The sequence below is a fragment of the Eriocheir sinensis genome, chromosome 51 (assembly GCF_024679095.1).
Source record: "Eriocheir sinensis breed Jianghai 21 chromosome 51, ASM2467909v1, whole genome shotgun sequence".
In the NCBI taxonomy this organism is placed as follows: domain Eukaryota; kingdom Metazoa; phylum Arthropoda; class Malacostraca; order Decapoda; family Varunidae; genus Eriocheir; species Eriocheir sinensis.
In genome coordinates, this window is record NC_066559.1 from 5178060 (window position 1) to 5196097 (window position 18038).

At 42.8% G+C, this 18038-nt stretch overlaps 1 protein-coding gene across 1 annotated transcript in view; it reads right to left on the minus strand.

Moving 5' to 3' along the window:
• Positions 1 to 18038, minus strand: part of LOC126982591 (uncharacterized) — a 207982-nt gene that overhangs the window by 53137 nt on the left and 136807 nt on the right. Inside the window, exon 4 of the mRNA XM_050834765.1 lies at positions 2833 to 2962. Coding sequence (XP_050690722.1) covers positions 2833 to 2962 — 130 coding nt within the window. The remainder of the gene's footprint in view (positions 1 to 2832; positions 2963 to 18038) is intronic.

Below are 18038 nucleotides of genomic sequence, written 5' to 3' on the forward strand. Positions count from 1 at the left end.
TGTTCATTTTCTTCTTGATATTCATAACTTTGGAAATGTTACAGGTAAACTGCGTCGGCAGTAGAAAGCTAGTATAGAATGGGCCTAATAACATATCGAGATACAAAGATAAATCAGAGAAGTAGAAGAAAGGAGTAAATTGAGTAAAAGAAACTAAAGAAAGACACAGAAAGCAGGATAAAGGAGTAAGAAGAAGCAATGTGGTCCATGGAAGAAGGAAAGGAGCTGGATGAAGGAACAAGGAGGTAGGTAGCGAGGGGCTGAGAAAGAGAAGCAGGCGGAGGAAGTAGGGTGAAGGAAGGAAGCTGACGGAGGAGGAAGAGGGCTGACAGGGAAGGGGCTGCTGGGGAGGGGGGGGGGGTGAGGCATACAATGAGGGGCTGTGAGGCGGCCTATCAATCTGGCTCGCGCGAACTGACACTATTGAGCTGAGGTGTCTTAATATTTCCCGCGGCTCATTGTGTCCCGCCGCGTCGATATCCGCCGCGGCCCAGGTGAGGCAAGGTGAGCCCCATCCACCTCCACCTCCAACACCACCTCCACCTCCACCTCCACGTTACTTTTACTGTTATATATTTTTTCTCGATAGCATTTATTGTTGTCGTCATTGTAATTCCTCCTTCTCCTCCTCCTCCTCCACCACCCAACTCCATAACTATTATTTTTTCCTCATTAGCATTCATTTTCGATATCGTTGTAGTTCTCCTCCTCCTCCTCCTCTTCCTCCTCGATTACCCCCTTCCTCTATCAATGTACTGTCACCTCTAACATTAGTCGTATCACCACCACCTACACCATCAACATCACTATTATAAACACCACTAATATCACCACTACCACCAACGTCAGCTTCCATCACTGTTACTGCTACCTCCATCCCCACCACCACCACTGCGTCAAATACATACCGCCTACTACTTCTATATTCCTGCCACCATCACCACTAGTAAAGCCACCAGTAATATCACCACCACCACCGGCGTCAGCACCTCCATTAGTATCATTGCAACCTCCATCATCGCACCCTCTACCACTACAATATCGCCACCATCGCTACCACTACTCCTACCCCTAATACTCCTACCAAAACTCACACCACTGCTGGCGCTACCATAAACACATAGTACATATATAAAAAATTGTTATTACTTTCATATTGTTATCATTTACATTGTTATTGTTAGCATTATCATTATTACCGTCATAACCAGCACCATGTCATTTTTACGGGAATAGGAGGAGGAGGACTAAGGCGAAAACGACAATGAATGATCTAGGGGAAAAAAATGGCATTGAAACAGCAACAACAACAACAGCAACAGCAAACTGAACAAAGGCAACAATAATAAAAAGAGAAGTACAACAATAGTTTCAGAACTAGGCCAACTTTTTTTCTCATCAAGGGAAAGCGTCGCGGAAAAATAAACCTTACAAAAAAACAAAACAAAAAAAAAACAATGCAAAAATATACTCCACAGAAGGAAACAAAACAAAAACAAACACAAGAAGGAAGTCATCACAACGAAATGACAGCCGGAAAAGCGAGCGTTGAATGTCTCGTCCCGGCACAACGAGTTCATGAAGACTGATGGCGACGCGGCTGGTGTGGGGAAGACTTAATTTGCCGAACAGAAATAGGGAGACAGACAGACAGGCACACACACACACACACACACACACACACACACACACACACACACACACACACACACACACACTAATCAAAATGTAAAGTATAATAGAAAATCTTGGAAATCAACTTGCTCCGGTTCAAGTACAGGTCAGGCGTGTAATCAACCACGACCTTATCACGTGCTGGACTCCCGATCGCCAGTAAGTCGTGTACCGGTGAGAACATTGGAGCCCGGTGGATCAATCTTGGCTACTGCTGGAACCTTCATCGCCCCCCTCCTCCCCTTCATTCAAGGGGGGGAGAGTAACTGCTCCTTGACAGCAATCTTTTTCTACAATATTCTATAGAGGAGGCGGTGGCTGAATGGTCAACGTGCGGGCGCGGCGTCCAGGAGGACCAGGGTTCGCGTCCCGCCCGCTGCTGCAAGACGATTTTCAGTCATCGCCGAGTGGCCTAAGACTACCCACAAGCTGCCCTGAAGACCATGTATCAACTTAGATACATCTCTCTTTAAAAGAGGATCAAAGATAAGCTCTGGGGGACAGCATGAACCAAGCAAGATGGCGCCAATATAAACAATTACGTGCGCTATAACATTATCACTTTCTTATATGTATTATTTAGTTTTTAGCCGAGGAAGGCCAGCTGAATCCCTCCCGGAGAAAGACATTATCTAGTTAATGAGTAGCAGTTCCGGGCCGCATTTGGGAGTGTCGGCGGCCGGCGCGCGGCCAGGCAAGTAAGGTGATTAGGGGTGCGAGGCGTGGCGGCAAGAACAGAAAATGTGCAAACTTGGAGTCGCCGCCGCCACGCATTCAACAAGGCTAGAAAGGCATTAACATTATTACTCTCTCTCTCTCTCTCTCTCTCTCTCTCTCTCTCTCAGGCCTAGTGGTCAGTTCAGTCGTAAGAGCAAAATCAGATGTTCGTCCTTCAACACCGAGTGGCCCGCGATCACATACATATCGACTATTAACTACCTTCAACGACTTTTCTTAGAGAGAGCACCGGAAGGCTACAAAAGCAATAAATAATAAAAAAATAACAGAATCAAAAAATTCCGGTGTAACTTTTCAAACATCGGCCACCGCCACCAGTACCCACGTGGTCGACTTCTGGAGCAAAGGGCCACAAATAGGTGAAAAAAACCCCATACAGGTACAAACGAAGGTAATCACACACCCACGCCGCGTTCTTACCTTTGGAGTGGTAATTGTCGACGTAGGATATCATGCGGACCCTAACGCGTAGGGTCTTGAAGGCGCTGAGGCGGTGCTCCCCCAGGGTGAGGCGGCATTCAGCGTCCAGACTACCCCCAGCCGAGGCCACCTGGGGAGGAGAACACTGGGATGAGCTGGGGGGACAACTGGGGGGATAGGTAAGCTGGGAGGGAAAATAAAGGAGAGTGAGCTGGAAGGGGAGGTGGTGGGGAATCATACTTTTTGTGGAGTGGACGTGGTGAATGGTGAGGAAGGAAGAGGTCTGGATCTTGTGGAGGCAGGGAAGGATCGGGAGTGATGAGGGGGAAAGTTGGGGAGAAAGGAAAATGAACAATAAGGTGAAGAGACTCAATGATGGACAACGAGAGTGGGAAAGAGAGAGAAAGAAGAGGAGTGTGAGAAAAGGGAATAACTGAGAGGAGAGAAATAATGATGGACATGAACACAATGGGGAAATGGGAAGAGGAGGAGGAGGAGGAGGAGGAGGAGGATAAAGGTAAGTGAGAAAAATGGCCTTGGCTGCAGGAAAGTAGAGGAGACAGAAAAAGGATGAGGAGAAAGAAGAGAAATGGGAGGAAAAAGACGTGAGATGGCCGTGGATGTAGTGAAGCAAGGGAGACAGAAAGGAGACTGAGGTAAGTGTTAGGGAGGAGGAGGAAGAATAGTGGGGGTGATGGGAGGGGAGGCACTAGTGTGTGGGTGAGGTTGGTGCGAGAGGTGAGGGAATGCGGTGATGTTGAGTGTTAGGTGGGGACAGTGTGGAGGAGGGAGAGGGGAGGAGAGGAAGGAGGTAGTGGAAGGAGGAAATGAGGAGAATATGACGGAGGAAAGAGGAAAGAGGAGGAGGAAGAGGTGGAGGCATAAAGTATTAAAGGTGTGTGAGGTGTTACCTGAGAGAGAGAGAGAGAGAGAGAGAGAGAGAGAGAGAGAGAGAGAGAGAGAGAGAGAGAGAGAGAGAGAGAGAGAGATAGAGAGAGAGAGAGAGAGAGAGAGAGAGAGAGAGAGAGAGAGAGAGAGAGAGAGAGAGAGAGAGAGAGAGAGAGAGAGAGAGAGAGAGAGAGAGAGAGAGAGAGAGAGAGACTCATCAGAAACTTTTAATCAATGTAAACAGTCCACAAGAATTTACATAAATAGAGAAACCGCACGTGACCTACATACGCACCTCTCTCTCTCTCTCTCTCTCTCTCTCACGACAAATCTCCCTCAAAAATTCACTCCTCCACCTTTTTAATTCCTCCTTTATTTATTTCTCCCCACAATACTCTTCCTTCCTTGTCTTTTTCTTCTTTCGTTCCCTCCTTCCTTTCTTTTTATGACTCGCTTTCTTCCTTAACCCAAGAGCGCTTCCTGCCCCCCGCCCCCCATCCCCCCTCCTACTCTTTTTCCTCTTCCTTCTTCGTCCCACCTGCGGACAGAATATGGATGGATATAAAGAGGAGAACGAGGCAGGGTATTACTCTTCTTCCCTCCACCTGCTGTCCAGATTTTTCTTCCCTTCACGTCATCGAACAAAGAGTGCATTTTTTCGTCCTTTTCTTTTGGCTGCCATGCGGGATAATCTTTTTTCTCACTTTTTGTTTTTCATCTTTCTGAGCGTTAGCGGCATAACGTCGAGAGTTTAAAAAAGGGAAACCAGGAAGAAGAATGATGGCTTAATGGATAAATATATGTTTGCTTGAATGAATTAATGAATGGCTACACACACACAAGAATAGCTTTCAAGGTTACGGTGGTCATTTTCCCTCTAATAATACTAATAATTCTTTTGTTTCTTGTTACTTTTATCGTTGTGAGTGCTATTGGCGGTAATTTTGCTCCTGTTTTTTCTTGTTTTGCTCTTGTTTTCTGGTTATAATGCGTATATTGTGAAGAAGGCGAAGAGAGAGAGAGAGAGAGAGAGAGAGAGAGAGAGAGAGAGAGAGAGAGAGAGAGAGAGAGAGAGAGAGAGAGAGAGAGAGAGAGAGAGAGAGAGAGAGAGAGAGAGAGAGAGAGAGAGAGATATGATAGAAGAGGGAGGAAGGACCGCTATAAGTGTTGTGGCCAAGGGTACCGGTATATAAACTTAGATTCTCCTTCGCCTTATCTTCCTCCTTCTCGTCCTCTTCCTCCTCTGACTACTCACACCCTCGTCCTCTTCCTCATCCTCTCTCTCTTCCTTCGCCTTTGCTGTCCTTCATCTTCCATCTTTGATTGGATAGTTAGCGTAGCTTGTCACAAACAGCCTCGTAAGGACCAGGGTCTGCTGTTGTTTGTTCTTGCTTTGTGTTATTTTGTGTTTCCCTGACAACCCACACCCTCGTCACGCTCCCCCGCACAGACCAGCTCCCGGCGTAATTAAATACCAGGATATCTGTCGCCACGGAACTCGCTCCCCCGGTGTATATTTGAGTCACTTTAGGCGCGGCGTGGCTCTGCTGTGCCGGGGAAGGGTGAGGGTGGCGAGGTAAATGAAAACGGAGGGAAATTGCCGTAGACTTCAATGCGAGTGTGATAGGGTAGGTTTGTAATAGTAAGATGAATAAGGGAAGAAAATATCCGTAGACTTGAGTGAGTGTGGAGAGGTAGAATCATACTTGTAATGAGAAATAAAACTAAAATAAGAGGAAGAGACAAAGATAATTATAAGAAAGTAGGGGAGGGTTGAGAAACAGAGGAACAGAACGAAGAGGAGGAGAATAATAAGATGAAAATGGAAGGAAATAACCAAAGACTACAACAATCCGAGTGGGCGGGAAGATGATGATTGTAATGAGAAATAAGACAAAAATGGAGGAAAAAAAGATCTTAAAAAAGTAGGAGAGGGTTGGGAAATGGAGGAACAGGACGAAGAAGAGGAATAATAAGATAAAAAAAGAGGAAATAACTATGGACTTTAAAAAGAGAGGGACGGTAAAATCATACTTAACGAGAAATATGGCGAAAATCGAGAAAAAAAAGAAAGAAAAATATAAAAGAAGTTCAAGGAGGATTAAGAAAAGGAGGAACAGGACGAAGAAGAAGAGGAGGAAACTATGGAAAGGAAGACTCATGTTTGATAATAAAATGAAAATGGAAGGAAATAAACGTAGACTATAAACGCAAGTAGGAAGGTAAGATTAAACTTGTAATGAAAAATCAGACGGAAAATCGAGGAAAAGAAAAGAAAATATATATATGAAACAAGTAAGAAGAGGGTTCAAAAACGGAGGAGCAGGACCAGGAAGAAGAGGAGGAGGAGGAGTATATGGAAAGATTAAAGAGGATATCAAAGAAGAAAAAAATGAGCAGATATGTAAAAAATATAAGGAAATGAGGGCGAAGAAGGATTAACATGAAGATTTGCAAGAATGAAAAAGAATAAGTGGGTTCATAAGAGACATAGAGGAAGAATAAAAAAAAGAAAAAGTGGAGAGTAAGAGGGAAGAGGAAAAGGAGGAGGAATAAGGAAATATGGAAGGGGATGAAGAAAAAGTGAAATAGAATGCACAAACTTCAGGCAGAAATATTAAAGATGAAAGGATAATATTAAAAGAAAGGAGAGAAAGAAAAAAACGGATAAATAAACGAGAGAGAGAGAGAGAGAGAGAGAGAGAGAGAGAGAGAGAGAGAGAGAGAGAGAGAGAGAGAGAGAGTAAGAGAGAGAGAGAGAGAGAGAGAGAGAGAGAGAGAGAGAGAGAGAGAGAGAGAGAGAGAGAGAGAGAGAGAGAGAGAGAGAGAGAGAGAGAGAGAGAGAGAGAGAGAGAGAGAGTTAGAGAGAGAGAGAGAGAGAGAGAGAGAGAGAGAGAGAGAGAGAGAGAGAGAGAGAGAGAGAGAGAGAGAGAGAGAGGCGAGGCTTGTGAAGCGAACGAAAAGACAGGAAAGAGCAAAACGATCAATAAGAACAAGAAAAAAAGGGCTAAATATATGGGAATAGGAGAGACTTCTGAAAACCTACTCGAGGCGGAAGAAAATGCAAATAGGGCCAAGGAGAAAAATTGCAGATGGGATAAAATTTGACAGTATCCATCTCTCTCTCTCTCTCTCTCTCTCTCTCTCTCTCTCTCTCTCTCTCTCTCTCTCTCTCTCTCTCTCTCTCTAATCGCGTAATATCAGCAGCCGCGCGGAGATCACACGGATTATGCAAACTCTAAGGGTCGAGGGAGACGAGGAGGGGAATTTTGAGCCTCGTGAAATAACACAAAGAAAGACACAGACAGACGCGGCCTATAACCTGATGGAAGGAGGAGGAGGAGGAGGAGGAGGAGGAGGAGGAGGAGGAGGAGGAGGAGGAGAAGGAGAAGGAGGAGGAGCATGAGGAGGAGGAGGAGGAGGGGAAAGAGAGCAAAGGAAAGTGAACATGCAGGGTGATGGATGAGGTACATGACGTGTGTGTGTGTGTGTGTGTGTGTGTGTGTGTGTGTGTGTGTGTGTGTGAGTGTGTGTGGCGTTTGAGTTCAAGGAAGGTCAAACACTAGACAAAAGCAACGTTACTTTAAGCCTTTAAGTCGTGCGTCAACCTTTTCTATTTAACTTTTTTTCCTTTCTGAGTAAAAATGTGAATAAAAAGAGAACAGAGTGAGCCTATCAATAACACGGAATCTGATGATGTTCTGATTATGACGTTGAGATTTTTGTGCTAGCATTTTTTTCTCTATTTTTGCCCTAAAGATGCTTCCGTCACTGTAAAAAAAAATGCTATCTCATCTAAAAAAAAAAAAGAACTAGCGATCTGAAACCCTATCTAGACTACGGAAACGTGGCGTGAAGGCGAACGTAGCATTTATTGACCCCTCTTTCGGCCACCTCTTTTGATTCTTTTTAGGAGCAGCGAGTAGCGGGCTTTTTTTTTTATTACTGCTTCCTTTTTGTGTGCCCTTGAGCTGTGTACTTTGTTGTAATAAAAAAGAAAAGCGAACCATAATAACTACCAATCACGTTTTCGCATTAGACAAAGATTAAAGCGCCGAATAGAACACCGTTACCAACTCAGATTTAACAGCCATACGCGGGGGAGCTAATGCATATCCGGCTCATAAATGTGAAATCAAAGGGAACGGACACTTGTGCATGTTTGTGTTGGATCGCTTCAGTAAACGCAGCATTATGGGGAGTAATTTTCACGTTCCTTTGATGGGACGAACACTGAATGACCAGCTCTGATACACGGATCGTAAAACTGGATACTTGATACGAGTAGAAAGACGTAATATTAGGAGAACTCTTAAGATATGATAGTGCTGGGGATAACGAGAGGAGGTTTTAAGTAGTAGGACATAAACAAGGATGATCTAAAGGTAATGAATCATCGCGAACAGTTGGGTGGCGTCGATGGCAAGGCGGAGAAACAACAGAAACTAAAAACACACGAAGGATATAAACAAAACCGGCAGAAGAGAAGCTGAGGCAAGGCAGACAAAAAGGAGGATGGGAAAACGAGAAAGGTGATACAGTAAGGGAAAAGGTAAACGAAATTGACATGATAGATAAATTAGAACTTATATATGTTAATGAAGGTAATAGTTTGAGAGTGATAATGATGAGGGTGAAACGAATTGAAATACTGACCACAAAGTCCATTTTCCCAAGAGACAGAGAGATAGATAAATAGATAGATATAGGTGGGGGAGTGTAAAAAAACAATAGATAAGGGTGACTGAACTAAGGGGGGCCGCAGGGGTCACTGAAGCGCGTGAGGTGATAAAAGTATTAACAAGTTTTACAAAAGAAGCGGCTGAGAAGAAGCTGCTTCCATGAATGCAAGTTTGGCGGAGAAAATGCCGAGGTAATTACTAATAAAATAGCAACATTGACGAAAGAATAAAAAAAAAAAAGATGAGGAATCCGCCCCCGAAACTTACCAAATTTGGGATATGTCGCAAAAATTAGGTTGATTATAACTTGAGGAGATTGAAAGTTACTAAATTCAGAAAGTTTTGACCAAGAAGTTTCGGGCAGGAAAGTTTTGTGACCAAAAAGTTTACTCGGGGAAGGAAAATGAAACAGTAGGAAGGCGACGCATATTCGAGGCTGAAATGAGAGAAAGAAGAGGCTGGAGGAGGTGAGAGCGAGAGAGAGAGAGAGGGGAGGAGGCGAAGGTTATTGTGATGGCTGTTGGGAAATATAGAATAACGGAATGAGGAAGGGCAATAGGGGATGCAAATTCAGTTGAGAGTAAAGGGGATGAAGAGGGTAGAGGAGGGGAAGAATACTGCGGATGAGGTGAGGAAAATACAAAGCGAGGATGGGGAAGATGAGGAGAGAAACGATTTTAGAGGAATATGGGAAACAGGCGGGAGATGTAGCTGATAGGAAATACAAAATAAAGAAATGGGAAAATAAAATAGAGGTTGTAAATAGAGTTGAGAGTAAAGAAGGAGGTAAAGGAAGGGAACTATAACAGGGTTGAAGCCAGGAAAAGAGAAAGGGAGGATAGGGAAGAGAAAAGGAGAGAAACGAAACGATTTAAAAGGAATATGAGAAACGAGTTAAAGATGTAGCAAGAGAAATAAAGAATACAGGCATGAAAAAGAAGGTAGAGGAAGGGACATATAAGTGTTGAGATTAGGAAAACAAAAAGGGAGGATAAGGAAGTAGAGAAAAGATTTTAAAGTAATATGAAAAAAAGGAGAGGTGTAGCTAGGGAGAGGCAGACTGGAAAAGATAAAAAAGGGGAATGAAGAGGCGGGATGGCGAGGATGGGAAAAAAGAGGGAGCTACAGGGGCAAGGTTAAGTCAGGTGAGTGAGAAAAGAGAGATCAGGGAGGGAGAGGCGAGGGGCGGAGGAGAGGGAAGAGAGCCGCGAGAGAAAGAGACGGCAGCTGAGTCTTGGATGTGGGGAAGCGAGGCAAAGAACGACCCACTGCTTGCGCTCTCTCTCTCTCCTTTCTTTCGATGTTTCTTTGTGTGTTTATTTCGTCATCTATCCACCTATTCTATATATCTATCTATCTATCCATGCAACTAACTATTTATCTTTCTTCTTTTGTGTATCTATCCACATCTATCTAACGCTGTAAATATTTAACTTATTTATCACTCAATAATACGTACGTACATACATGCATATGCACACACATAAATACATACATACGTCCACACATGCATATTTGCAATTCTAAAACACTCGCTAAGCACTTCAATTACTTTTTCATGAATTTACTTAATTCATTAGTGTTTATTTTGGAATTCCAGCCCGGGCCGTGACGCGGAATGGAAAAAAAAAAAAAAAAAAAGGAGGGAATGGTCAGGTATTAAAAGTTTGCATAAAAAGCAGCGGCGCAAAATTACCGCGTATAGAACAAATACACGTTTGTTGAATTCAATACGTGGCTCTTTTTTTGTATACATATTGCTGTTTTTGCGTTTTTGTTTGTTTGTGGGTCGTTTGCACCGCGGAATGTAGAGGATGATTTAACACACCGATGCATTGTTAAAACACTCTCAACTCTTTAGGCATGGTAACGGATTAAAAAGAAAAAAATACACATTATCCATCACACACACACACACACACACACACACACACACACACACACACACACACACACACACACACACTGAAACTTGATAACACGAGTACCATATATAAATTCCAACCCCATTTTTTTATCCCAAACATTTTTATTCTTTTTATTTTTTTCTTGTTTATCTGTATTCGGAAACCATACCATTAGGTCACTACAACCACAATCACGAACCTGTCTGAACATAACTTTGCATACACTATTCTCTTTACCTTTAGTTACCAAGTGTTTATTCACCAATTGTCAGTCTACGCTAGTTACCTTTCCATTCTTAATTACATCCAATCTTATTATCTTCAACCTTCATTACACTATTACCACTGACCCTTCCTAGTGTGTGTGTGTGTGTGTGTGTGTGTGTGTGTGTGTGTGTGTGTGTGTTATGTGTGTTTGGGTTCAAGGAAGGTCAAACACTAGACAAAGCAACGTTACTTTAAGCCTTTAAGTCATGCTTCAACCTTTCCTATTTAACTTTTTTTTTTCCTTTCTGAGTAAAATTGTAAATAAAAAAAATGAGCCGAGTAAGCCTATCAATAACACGGCATGAAATAGATAGATAGATGGAAAGATGGTATACGTATAAAAATAAAACCTTATCTTCACATTTTCTATACATCCCCTAGTATCACTTTACTTTATACTATTACCATTGGCCCTTCCCACTAAGGTACACATATTGCAGCCTCAAATCAGCTAAATGTAGGTCTGTGTACCTGTTATTTTACGTTCAAACTCTCCCATTCTTTTTTTTTTTAACTGGAGATCAACAGTACGATGAAAAGTTAAGGGACTGAATATCTAACTTTGAAGGAGAGAGAAAATAAAGTATAGGCTTCCACGGCACAGCAGCCTTGAAGCACCGTTCTGTGTGGATATTTTATGTTGCCTCTGTTTCAGCTTCTGTACGCTTGTGCCTGTCTGTCTACCTGTCTATGTATGTATGTATGTATGTATGTATGTATGTATGTATGTATGTATGCAGTCGTCTGTCTTACTGTTATTTATACTTGTTTACTCCGGTCGATCTATTTGTGTATGTCTCGGCTTTTATCCGTGCTTCTGTTAGTCTGCCTCCCGGTTTATTTCCCTCTTACGTATATGTGTATGTGTGTGCCAGTATATACACACACACACACACACACACATACACACACGCGCGACCTGCCTTCCATTTTTATCCCAGATTTACGTAAAGTGTAAGGTCGTGCGATGCTTCAGAAAACAAAAAGAGTATTAAAATGCTTCCAGGAAGGGACGAGTTTATTCTTGTAGCACCCTTAAAAAAGAATGACCCTTTTAACGTCATTATGATATCAAGTCGTAGTAAATAATGAAGGGAAAATGGAGACACGCGAGAGACCCAACGACTTCTAGGTCATACTGAGATATATTACTTTACTTTTGCATTCACTATTTCAAGCATTTATGTGTTTAACTGGAAATCTATTAGTCTATTTCTTTTTGTACATTTCAATATTTTGCTACCCTTAAACACTCTCCAGTCTTTTAATTCTTTCCCTTGAATATATGGAAAAGTAAACAAACACTACCTGTTCTTCAAAGTATGTATATCTGTATCTCTATCTATCTATCTATTTGTCTATGTATGATTGCCAACTGATTACATTCCATAATATATAAATAATGTATGTATGTAAATCTTTATTCTTGGGCAATATTCTTACCTCCATAAATAGGCGCTTTCAAATATAATATAATATAAATAAAAGTGAAGGTCATGCCTCCAGGTGAACGGTTACCTGTGGCCCTTTAACCTTACCTGAGCGACATATCTAACGACCTCTCTCTCTCTCTTCAGCTTAAGTTAACGAAGTCTTAAAATATCACTAAGATAAGGTTGTAAAATTCTGGAGCGAAAAAAACGACGAAAAATAACATCTTGCGAAATAAGCAGTGGCGGTGGTGATGGTGGTTGTGAAGGTGGTGGTGGTGGTGGTGGTGGTGAAGTTGGTGGTGGTGATGGTGGTTGTGAAGGTGGTGGTGGTGGTGGTGGTGGTGGTTGGTGATGTTGGTGTTGGTGATAATGTTGATGATGATGATGATGATGATGTTGATGATGATTATGACGATGATGATTATGATGGGAGACAAGGCTAAGGACAAGAAAAGTTAATATAATCTAGTTTTAAACAGAAAACGACGCATTTGAATTTAAGGAAAATGTCAGGAATTCAGTAATGATGGAAATACCTGGGAGGGAGTCAAAGAGTGGCCGACCTGCTTAATTCAGCCACAAAGTGAATAAATGATCGAGCCACTGAATGGACGAATGAATAGATAATGAATGACGAACAGCCCCGCCCCGCCCCGCCCCGCCCCGCCAACCCCCGCCGCCAAAATAACGTCCACAACCGCATTTCGAGGCCCAACGCTTCATTATGAGAGCCGGGCAGACGAACGCTCTTCAAGCCAAGGCCAGACAGTCACGCTCTGAAACCAAAGCTGACGAAAATTTTCAAACCAAGGCACACAATAAATTTTGAAAGTTCAGCACAGGATATTTTTGTTTAAAGCAAGACAGACGCACATGAACCAAAGAAAACGAGGATTAACAAAAAAAAAGAAGACGATACATATGAAACCACACGTACGGCACACGCTCACTTTTTGACGTCACAAGAAAAGAGAAAAGGGGAAGGAGATGAGGTAGAATGAAAATGAAGAGGAAAGGGATAGCAATTAAAGGGCGAAAAAATAAGAGGAAAGATGAAAATTAACGAAGAAAAAGGGGAAGGAGAAGAGGGCGAGAGGATATTAAGGCCAAGGGATGGAAATGAAGGTGGGAGCGAGAGCGCGGGCGAAGGTGAAGGAAGGTGAAGGACAGGCCGTCCATTGCGTTAGAGGGGTGACGAAGTTTTAACGCCGTTACGATGATTAGTTGACGAAGGAAAACTTTGCGGACGCGAAGTTGCGAAGGCCACAATTAGGCGTAACTGAGTGAGGACGGACGGAAGGGAGGAAGGGGGAGGGGACGATCCTGCTGCGCAAACATTAGGGGATGGATAGATAGATAAAGATAGATTAATAGATAGGTGAAGATAGAGGTGCGGATAGGTGAAATATAACAGATAGGGAAGTAGGTAGTTGATATAAAGGTCGAAAGATAGTCTGTTAGGTAAGGAGGTAGGTAGGTAGACAGGTAGACGGGAAGGCAGGGTGGTAGGTAGGAAGGTAGGTAGGATGGAAGGTTAGAAAGTCGGGAAGTAGCTAAGTAGATAGGTGGGTGGGTGGGTATGTAGGTAGTTAGGTAAGTAGATAGGTATGTATGTATGTATGTAGGGAGGAAAGTAAGTAGATAGAAAGATGGATATATACGGGTACAAAGAGTTAGATAAAGAGCAAGAGCGAGAGCAAGAGAGAGAGAGAGAGAGAGAGAGAGAGAGAGAGAGAGAGAGAGAGAGAGAGAGAGAGAGAGAGAGAGAGAGAGAGAGAGAGAGAGAGAGAGAGAGAGAGAGAGAGAGAGAGAGAGAGAGAGAGAGAGAGAGAGAGAGAGAGAGAGAGAGAGAGAGAGAGAGAGAGAGAGAGAGAGAGAATGAGTAATTTGGACATTTCCTTAATATACCTGAAAGCGGAAGCGAGACACCAAGTATATTATGAGGCTGAAAATTAATGTCGCCGACTGCAAAAAAGAAATGAAAAAAATAACATCCAAAAATAATGATGATAATAATAATAATAATAATAATAATAATAATAATAATAATAATAATAATAATAATAATAATAATAATAATAATAATAATAATAATAATAATAATAATGAAAATGATAATAATGAAAAAGGTTGAAGATAAAAATAGGACGAGACACAAAGGAGAAATTAATTAAGAAATCTTCACAGGAAATTATAAAATGAGAAGAAAGGCAGAGAAGGAGGAGGAGGAGGAGGAGGAGGAAGGAGATCATGAAGATGAGGATGAGGATGAAGAGGAGGATAGCTGAGGAGTGTTTCAGGACAGATGTTTAACTTTTTCTCTAATATTTTTTGTTCATTGTTACCATATCCTGCACACTGTCAGTATCCCAGAACAACGGCATAGCGACTGACGAGTGGACAGAAAAAAACGATGACTTCCGACGATGACAGACTGAAACAAAGGAACGAAACAAGCGTAAAGGGAAGTAAGACCAATACCGAAGCTTATCCAGCACACTGTCGGAATAAATGAATAACACAACAGGAGGAGCCTGAATAACATAAAAAAAACTATCAGTTGAAGAATAAGGAAAACCCAAATCAATGTTGCTGCTCCATCCTGCACACTGTCAGGAAAGATTAACAACAAAACAGCAGGAGGCAGAATAACAGAAAAAAAAAAGATAAATTGAAAGAAAGAAAGAGGAAAACTGTGATCAATATAGGATGATTTACAACAAGACTGAAATGAAATATCAAGAACAACAACAACGACGATTACCGCTTGAAACACCTCTAACACACTTCTCTCGCTCCGTGCAGAGGTTGCCAAAGGTTCCTCCACGGCGGTGCTCAGACAGCCGCTCATGACAGGTACAAGCACACACAACAAGCCAAGCACCTCGGCTGCACCCTCACAATCGGCGGGCAGCTCCGAGCGACGGGCCGGCAGGATTTACCCCACGATTAAGCTCTGCCCGGCATCAGCTGTCACTCATCCAAACCCCGTCCCTGAGAACCACAAACCCAACGATTTCCGACGCTAACAAGATTAAGAGGGGACAAGAAAGAGCCGGCAGAGTCCACAGGCCGTTCCTCGATCTTGGAGAAACACAAAGAAGGAAAAAAAAGGATAGCTATAAAAAAAAGATAGATTAGGGGTCCACAGCCGGCACCTCACCACTGGACATAAACAAAGAAAGAATAGTTTGAAGAATACCGTAGAAAGCACAGGTCGGTCCTCGATCTTGGACAAATACAAAGCAAAAATAGAGTTAAGAGTCCACGGCCAGTACCTCAACACTGGACTGGACATAACCAAAGAAGGAATATCTGAGGAATGCCGTAGAAAGCATAGGACGTTCCTCGATCTTGGACCAACACAAAGAAAACAACAACAATAAAGTGGTTAAGAGGTCCACAGCCGGTACTTCACCACTGGACATAACCAAAGAAAGAATATAACTAGTAATGCCGTAGGTAGCAGAGGTAGACAGATCTCCAAACGGGTTTCCTGGTACGGTTATCGCTAACAAGATTTCGCGAAGTCGGGGTGCAGAGGTCTTACCCCAGAGCCAGAGACACATTAGGATATTAGTGAAGGACGCAATAGGATCCCTCACGCTGATGGAAACACAGAAATGGTTTTACTGGTATCCTTCACTGTTAATAAGATAGGGAAGGGGATCTGTACCCTTCATGGCCATTTGGCACTTATCTTAAAGGGAAGCGAGAAGGGTGTGTGACCCAGCATCTGTCTTTAACGAAGTGAGTGAGTATGCCAGGGAGAGGAAGACGACGACACGGAGACAGGAGCAGAAAGTGGGAAAGGAAGGGTTTGATTAGACAAAAAAGGGAAGGACGACAAGCAAGGGAAAACTGATATAAAAAGACACAATATACATAGTACGAAAAAGACAAGGGAAAGGACGACAACGACAAGGAGACAAGAATGAAAATGAGGACAAGGAAAGGTTTGATGAGGGAGAAAAGGGAAAGAAGACAAGCCAGGAAAAATCAATATGAAAGTAAACACACTATACATGAACTGAAAGAGATGAGATGAATGGAAACAACAGCAGATCGACCGACTGACAGACACACACACACAGAGACAGAAAACAGAGGCAGAGAGAGAGAGAGAGAGAGAGAGAGAGAGCAGGCATACAGAGAGAGAGAGAGAGAGAGAGAGAGAGAGAGAGAGAGAGAGAGAGAGAGAGAGAGAGAGAGAGAGAGAGAGAGAGAGAGAGAGAGAGAGAGAGAGAGTGAGAGAGAGAGAGAGAGAGAGAGAGAGAGAGAGAGAGAGAGAGAGAGAGAGAGAGAGAGAGAGCATTCCTTTATTTTAATCTCCTCAATAACCGACGGAGAAAAAAGGTTTAGGCTGTTTGGTAAAAGTCGAAGGTCTTCCCTCAGCGTAAAACGAACAGAGAACCATTTCGACTCTCTCTCTCTCTCTCTCTGCAGTATACTATAGCCACGAAGCACTTTTTTTTTATTTTCACAACACAACGCACGTATATACAAAGCAGATCCTGGAGTGAATAGCGTGTGCAGCTCAATGGGTTTGGTTATTTTAGAGCAGCAGGCAAGAAATACCGACCAATAACTCACTGCGCGCTATAGGGAGTACAGAAAGAAAGAGTGAACGAACCAATGGAAGGAAGGTATGATATGCAGAAAATACAATGCTGAGAGAAAGAAAGATTATTGGAAAACTCGACAATGGTGGATTATGATTAATTTTCATGCAAATATCGCCGCCAGGTTTAGCTCAATGGACTGATTATATGTTTGTTTCCTTACACAATACGTACTGCATACATTCATTCATATGTAGGTACGCGCGCACACGCACCCCCACTCCCCCCCCCACACACACACAAACGCACAGACACACACACACACACACACACACACACACACACACACACACACACACACACACACACACACAATAAGTACATTAATCTAAACTCACAAAATAGGAAGTAGATGAAAATTTACACACGACAAATAAATATAACAAATGCAAGCGCGCGAGACGACAATAATACGAATTTAGGTGAATGATCAGAGGCATGCTACTTCTACTACTACTACTACTATTACTATTACTTCTACTACTACTACTACCACCACCACCAATCACCTCGTCATCTCCGCGCGCATTATAATATCGCTCCATCGTCTATCGGTCTGACGTGGCCGCGAATCATCGTATATCGGTGAGACGTTATATCGCGGAATCGTATATCGAGTGGAGGCTTATCGGTTGCGGCGGACGGACATGAGCGAGTGGGTGGGTGGAAAGGTTAATGGGTTTTGGACGACCGGCGCTTGTGAGGGGCGACGAGAGGGAGAGAGAGGGAAAGAGGAAGGGAAGGAGGGTGAGAAAGAGACTAGAGGAGAAAAGAGGGGAGGAGCAAAAAAGAGAAGAGAAGGGAAGAGACGGGAAAGGGAGGGAAGTGAAGAAAAGAAAAGAAAAGAGAAGAGAGAGAGAGAGAGAGAGAGAGAGAGAGAGAGAGAGAGAGAGAGAGAGAGAGAGAGAGAGAGAGAGAGAGAGAGAGAGAGAGAGAGAGAGAGAGAGAGAGAGAGAGAGAGAGAGAGAGAGAGAGAGAGAGAGAGAGAGAGAGAGAGTGGAGTAAAAGGACGGGGAGGAAATGAAGTGGCAAAGAAGCGAACGTTAAAGAGGTTCGGAAAAGGGAGGTGAGGAAGGGACGGAGCTCTGAAAGAAAAAAAATCATATAATCCGAATTCCGATCGAAAACGTTTATGTATAAAAAAAAGAAAATTCAATAAAAAAATCAACGCTAACAAAATATAAATAAAAATAATATAAAGTCACTGAGCAATCCTTCCCCTTATCCCAGCGTTGCCAGATTATCGTATTCGCCACATTGTATTTATTACTTTTAAGCCTCAAACTCTCGTACCTATACACAAATAACGATAGAAAATTGAAGTTAGCGTTAAAACTCCTATTTATTGATGTTCGTTTGTTTGTTTTGCTCTAGCTATAGGTCGGAAACTACGAAAATGCAATACGA